The sequence below is a fragment of the Microtus ochrogaster genome, unplaced genomic scaffold, assembly GCF_000317375.1.
Source record: "Microtus ochrogaster isolate Prairie Vole_2 unplaced genomic scaffold, MicOch1.0 UNK38, whole genome shotgun sequence".
NCBI classification, from domain to species: domain Eukaryota; kingdom Metazoa; phylum Chordata; class Mammalia; order Rodentia; family Cricetidae; genus Microtus; species Microtus ochrogaster.
Window position 1 is genome coordinate 2,926,443 of NW_004949136.1, and position 6,774 is coordinate 2,933,216.

Genomic DNA, 6,774 nt, shown 5'->3' on the forward strand with positions numbered 1-6,774 from the left:
AAAAAAAAAAAAAAAAAAAAGAATTGGACAATGAAGAAAAAGATACTAAGTTTTCAGCAGCAGACTGGTCCCAAAAACTAAATGTGGGCTTCAGTGGTCTTTTCATCCTCACTGGGAAGCTGTATGGAATATAAATTAATGGCTGTCTTTATCTTCCTACATGGTCCTACCTTCTACTTATTTATCTTTTATAGTTTGATAACTACCGTTTATTGGACTTCTGGGTCTCTTGTCATTTTTTTTACATTGATAATGAAACATAGTGCAACATGGTTTGTGTGGCTATAGCAAGCCCTTCCAGACCCAACAGAATCTTAGCACACATCCCCTTTGGTCTTTTTTTTTTTTTTTTCTCCCTTTTTTCTTTTTCTTTTCCCATTTTCTGTTGCCAGAATGGAATTTCTTCTTGTTTTTTTCTTTGTTTCTGAAATGGTCTGCTGTAGGGTGTAAACAGCTGGAGAACAAACAATTCTATCTTTAGTTCTCCACAGGGTCCCTGTATAATTGCTGTGCAAATGAGTGCTTTACATGACCGTTTAATGATGGAAGCAGTCTCATCAGAAAAGAAAAAGGGGGTGGGGTATTGCTCTCTTCTCAGAGGGTTCTACTTCAGAGATCATGTATGCATTGTGTTGGTGCTGTCAAAATTAAGAGTAGTTTTATTTATTGATTGTTTTTGCAGTGCTGGGCATTGAACCTAGAGTCTAGGCAATTGGTGTACCACTAAAGTACATGTCCAGGCCAAGAATAGATTTTTGTTTTGTTTTGTTTTTCGAGGCGGGTCTTGTCCATGAAACAGCCGTGGCTGTCCAGGAACTCGTTCTGTAGACCAGGTTAGCCTCAAACTCAAGAGATCCCCCTGCTCTGCCTCCTGAGTGCTGGTATAGACCTTCAATGTTCCCACTGCAAAATGGTTCTAAACAGGTGAGGTAACGGCTATGTTAATTCATTTCATTCAATCATTCTGTAATGTAAACATTAGGCAATTTATATAGTCCATAATTGTCGATTAAAAATAAAGGTCATTCAAAATAAATAAGTAAAATTAGAAAATTAGTAAATTCAAAGTTACCTTTTAATGATTTATAAAATTAAGTATGAAAATGAAAGAAAATATTCCTACTGATCAATTCATCAGAGAGCGCATTATCAAAGGTAAGTGGTAATAGACAGATTGTAATCTCTGCTTTTCTTCCATACACTAGAACATTGCAATAGCTGTGCTTTGGTCAGTAGCCCAGGGCCCTGGACTGGGAATCTCAGCAGTTAAACTCTCACTGGGGTGTTGGGAAGGTGTGCTTCGTGCAGGTGTGTTCAGAGACCTATGGATAAGTGTGTGGCCTGAGCAGTAAAGGGCAGTTAGCATGAGATGAAGCCTGATATTCCATCTAATCTTAAGCATGAATTTGTCTTGAAAACCATGGGTCAGAAGGAAGGTGTGTGTATCAGTGGGACCCCAGATTTAAGGCCATGAAATTCTTGTGAACAGGGAAGGCTCATGGGTGGTTTTTAGTCTGTTCTCTTTCTTGGGTGGTATAGAGGGAGTATGACATGTTTTTTTTCTTTGAACTAGACAACATAACCCTAAGACTCTCAACAGACCAGTCAACAAAGTAGAGCTGTTACTTGCCTAGCATCTACTAGGCCCTGAGATATTGCTAGTATTGCTAGTAACTGGGAGGTTGGGGGGTGGTGACGGGTGCATGCCTATAACCCCAGAACTCAGGAGGTACAGGCAGGGGGATCATAGAAGCTCAAGATCAGTCTCAGCTACATAGCAAGTTCTGGGCCAGCTTGGTCCTGTCTCAAAAGGCGAATAAAACTTTCAGGTGACCATTCTTTCTGGCTAACCAGTGGTTACATCTTATAATTCAAAGTAGCTCTTTAGGGAGATGTTCTGGTTATATATTTCCCCTCCCCTTTACATAATCTTTATATTTTTGCCTTCATAGTAAAAGGTTATTGAGCTGGGTGTAATGGTAAACGCTTTTGAGTTCTTCATTCATGAGTACTTCAGGAGTAGAGACAGGTAGATCTCTGTGAGTTCAAGGGCAACATGGTCTACATAGGGAGTTTCAGACTATCTAGGACTACATATTAGAACTATATCAAAACGGAAAGAAAAAGTTGTTATAATTTTTTTTAATGTAACTCAAAGCTGCAGTTCATGACTGTCCTTGTTCATTGTGGTAATTGGCAATTTGATTTTGTGCCTTTGTGGACTGGGAAGTTGTCTGAGTAGCTAAGAATTCTTAAAGCACAAGCTTGCAGACCTGAATTTACATTGCTAGCAATACATGGAAAAGTTGGTCCTGGCCAGACCAACTCTTAACCCCAGTGCTGTAGTGGGGTGGAGTTAGAATGCTTGACCCTACCTGGAAAAAAAAACATTCCAGGTTCAGTGAGAAATTCTGCTTTAAAGAAAGGAATTTTTCAGAGAATGAACGAGCAGGACAAACAACCTCTTCCTTTGACTTCTGAGTAGGGATACACATTGTATGTATAATATGTGTGTGTGTGTATAACTTGTAATATTTGTAATGTTTTCCCAGTCCTGTGAGGTTGGGTTTTTTTTTTTGTTTTTTTTGTTTTTTTTTTTTTTTTGGTTTTTCGAGACAGGGTTTCTCTGTGGTTTTGGAGCCTGTCCTGGAACTAGCTCTGTAGACCAGGCTGGTCTCGAACTCACAGAGATCCGCCTGCCTCTGCCTCCCGAGTGCTGGGATTAAAGGCGTGCGCCACCACCGCCCGGCCCCGGTGAGGTTTTTATCTCTCTCTCCGTCCCAAAGCCTGGTGAAGTCTCTTTGGTTGGGTCCTTCTGTGATTGCCACTTTCTGTTCCAGGCAGCAATTTAACTGGTTCCCAATTTTTTCTTTTTTTTTTCCCCCGAGGCAGGTTTCTCTGTAGTTTTGGAGCCTGTCCTGGAACTAGCTCTGTAGACCAGGCTGGCCTCAAACTCACAGAGATCCGCCTGCCTCTGCCTCCCGAGTGCTGGGATTAAAGGCTTGCACCACCACTGCCCGGCCTTGGTTCCCAGTTTCTATCTCTGCTGGAAATCAGAATGGGAAAGACTTCAGGTAGCACAGTGAATTGTGTTGGTCCCTCCAAGTTACATGACCTGAGATTAGAATGTGTGTCTTCTTTCACCTTCTGGAGGATCAGCTGACAGCTTAGCATAGTCTTAATTCCTCACTGAATCAGCAATTACTGAGCTCTCTGAAGGTGACCCCTTAACTCAGAGGATGAGTTACTATAGATGTCTCTTAATACCCTTGCTCAGAGCCTCAAAAAGACCAGGCAGAAATAGAGTAGCTGAGGGCCCTTACATTGTCCTGTAGAGATAGTTGAAATCACCTTAGTTAAGTATGGTGACCAAACATGGGTAGAGGAGGTGGACGGACTTAAAGCCCCATAAAAGGGGAGCTTGAGCAGCTTTCAGCCTTGGATACACAGTATCCTATCTCCACAAAAGTAAAAGAGTCATCTGAAGAGTAAGAGATGCCTTAGTAGTCAAGAATTTCCCTTGTATGCTCAAGGCTCCAGGGTTCAGTCCTTAGCACTTCATAAAAAATTGTGCCAGAGGCTAAGGTGCAGTTCATTGGAGAAGCACAGTTTACTGTGCAGGACACCTTGGGTTAAATTTCTAAAACTATAAAGAAAAAGTTGTAACTAAAAAGCAACAAACTTCGTTCTGTGCCCAATTTAGTTCTGTGATAAATTCTGTGGCAAAGGTTTAGAAGGGTTTATACCTTGTCACATGTGTTGTTCTTTTTAAAGGAAGTTTATTCATCAAAACATGGCTTGGGCCGGGCGGTGGTGGCGCATGCCTTTAATCCCAGCACTTGGGAGGCAGAGGCAGGAGGATTTCTGTGAATTCGAGGCCAGCCTGGTCTACAAAAGCCAGTTCCAGGACAGGCTCCAAAGCTACAGAGAAACCCTGTCTCAAAAAACCAAAAAAAAAAAAAGAAACCCATGGCTTGGCGGGGTCTGACAGATAGTACACAGCTTTAATGCAAGTACTTTAGGAGCAGACAACTGGACTCTTAAGTTCGAGGTCAACCTGGTCTGCATAGTAAGTTCTAGGACAATTAGAGCTATATTATAGAGAGATAAATAAATCTGTAAACATGGTTTGATTAAAAGGACTCAGAATGAAGTGGCTGTGTTTTACCTCAAGTCTTTGATCTGCTTCAAAAATCCAAATATACCTTAATATACTTGTAGCTAAAATGTCTAGAATATAAATATGTGTTTTGATTAAATATGTCACTATCATATTGAAAAGTAACTTTGGACCTGGAAGAACCTCTTGCTTTTCCTTGAAACAAAACAACAGATTCTCCTGGAACATGTGCCTGAGTAGCATGGTGCCCAGAATTCCTCTCACCCAGATTGCTTTTTAGTAACTTAGATTTCTTTGCCTGCTAGTCTTGTTTTCTTTTTACAGTATCCTTTCTTAATTCTGCAAATACAGAAAGCAACAGATTCCAAGCTTAGCACAGCTGCCCCGAAGCAGGATTGAGTAACAAGCAATTCATAATTCATGATAGTTGGTGGTCTCTTTTACCTGACCATGTACAATTCTGTCATTTGTCATCTTTACTACCATGAAGGTGGAGACTCCTTAGTTTTATGGAGACTAGCATTTTGATTTGATCTCAGTCTAGGAAGTTCTATGGTATTGTTTCTTTTTTTCCTTGGCTTTTGGGTATAGAATCTGGGCCTCAAACTTGTTACACAGTCAAACTTGGCCTTGAACTCTTAGTCACGATGTCTCCACTTCCCACAATCTTGGATTACAACCTACACTACCATTCCAATTCATGGGGTGTGTTCTGGTTCGCTTTCTTTTTGTTTTGTTTTCTTAAGACAAGTTTTCTCTGTGTAGCCCTGGCTATCTTAGAGCTCAGTCTGTAGACCAGGCTGGCCTCAAACTCATAGAGATCCACCTGCCTCTACCTCGCAAGTGCTGGATTAAAGGTGTGAGCCACCACCCCCTGGCTCAGTTTGCTTTCTAGTGGTACAAGCAAAAGCAATTTGAGGAAGAGTTTATTTCATTTTGTAATTTTAGTTCATCGTGTGAAAGAAAGTCAGGGCAGAAAACTGAAAGTCAATAACTGAAGCAGAGGCCACAAAGGACTTATTTAGCCTCTCCCAGAACCACTGCCCAAGGATGGCACTGCCCACATCAGTTATTAACAGGAAAATGCCCCCTAGGCTTACCTGTAGACCGATATGGTGGAAGCATTTTTTTCAATTGATGACTAGAATGTGTCAACCCACAAAAAGAAAAAAAAGAATAAAAGCAGGACAGAATGTTTAAAATGGTTCCTGAGTAGGGAGTGTTTCAAACTTTTCCCATAATATCCATAATATTCAGGTTTTCTTTGTATCAGATGGAACAAAACTGTATCCTAAATATTTGGTACTATTTAGGGCTCTGGACCGATCTGCGTATCTAATTTAACTTGGAATTAAAAAGAAACCTTGCAGAATTAAGAGTAGAGATCAGTACCAGCTCTCAGGTAATAAGGGAAAAACTGGTAGTCTGACCAGCCAGATGTCTCTAGGGCTGAACTGTTATCTGAGAATCATGGTGTCACATTGGTCAAACATTTATATCCTCCTTTTCTCAGTAAGTGTATTTGATCTTAAGCAAATTCAGTTTTAAAGCTCTAGTTGGATGTCACCAAGATTTGTTTGTTTCCTTTTTCTTTCTCCAGGCTCCTTGTCAGCGCCTCTCAGGATGGAAAACTCATCATCTGGGACAGCTACACCACAAACAAGGTAGACAATTCTTCCCTGGAACACTGTCTGTTCCTGCCAACTCAGAAGTTTTTTCAGTGAGGATGTCCTGAGGGTGGTGGAAGAGCTCATGGTGGTCCCATGCTTGATGCACAGCTGTGCCTTGGTTGTCTTAGCATGGAGAAAGGAGCTGGGTGCTTCCTTGTGTGTGTAGAAGAACTGCATTCCAGTTTTGGTTCAGACGTTTCCTGACTTCTAGAATACTGAAAAGTAGATTTCATTTAATTAGTTTCATTTGTTAAACAAGATGTAATTTCAAACGCTATACTACCACCAATGTACATAAAATAATAAAAATAGATAAAATTTGCCAGGCGGAGGTGGCACACGTCTTTAATCCCAGCACTTAGGAGGCAGAGGCAGGTGGATCTCGGTGAGTTCAAGGCCTACTTGGTTGACAAAGTGAGTTCCAGGACAGCCAGTGCTGTTACACAGAGAAACCCTGCCTTAACAAACAAAAACATTTTAGTTGAGGATTGGGAATGTTGCTCAGTGGTAGAGTACTTGGCTTGTCTAACATAATTCCCTGGGTTTGTTTCCCAGAATCACAAAAAATAAGAACAAAATGTAACCCGGCACACTGGGTAAGATTGTGATTCTAGTTACTAAGGAGGCCAAGGTAGGAGGCCAAAATTTAGACCCACCCTGGGTAATTTAGCAGGATACCACCAAAAAGGTGGCGCAGGTAGGGAAGAAAAAGAGAAGGCACAGGTACTAGGTAGAATGTTTGCATGATAGGTACAAATCTCTAGATTAAATCTTTACTTCTCTGATATTAAAATAAATTATACTGGGTATGGTGGTGTATGCTTGTGATTTAGCATTTGAGAAATGAAGACAGGAAGATCACATATTAAATATCCTTATCTACATAGTAAAGTTGAAGCAAGCCTGAACTACATGAGACCTTCCTCAAGAAAAAAAAATTGTATCACCATCCAGTGGTGGCCTCCGCCTTAACTTGCACTCCTC

At 40.9% G+C, this 6,774-nt stretch overlaps 1 protein-coding gene across 4 annotated transcripts in view; it reads left to right on the forward strand.

Moving 5' to 3' along the window:
- The window catches only part of Gnb1 (G protein subunit beta 1), a 64,465-nt gene that overhangs the window by 43,885 nt on the left and 13,806 nt on the right, over positions 1-6,774 (forward strand). For all 4 annotated transcript variants that reach the window (XM_005368667.2, XM_005368669.2, XM_005368668.2 and 1 more), the window contains exon 6: positions 5,721-5,784. In XM_005368667.2, coding sequence (XP_005368724.1) covers positions 5,721-5,784 — 64 coding nt within the window. The remainder of the gene's footprint in view (positions 1-5,720; positions 5,785-6,774) is intronic.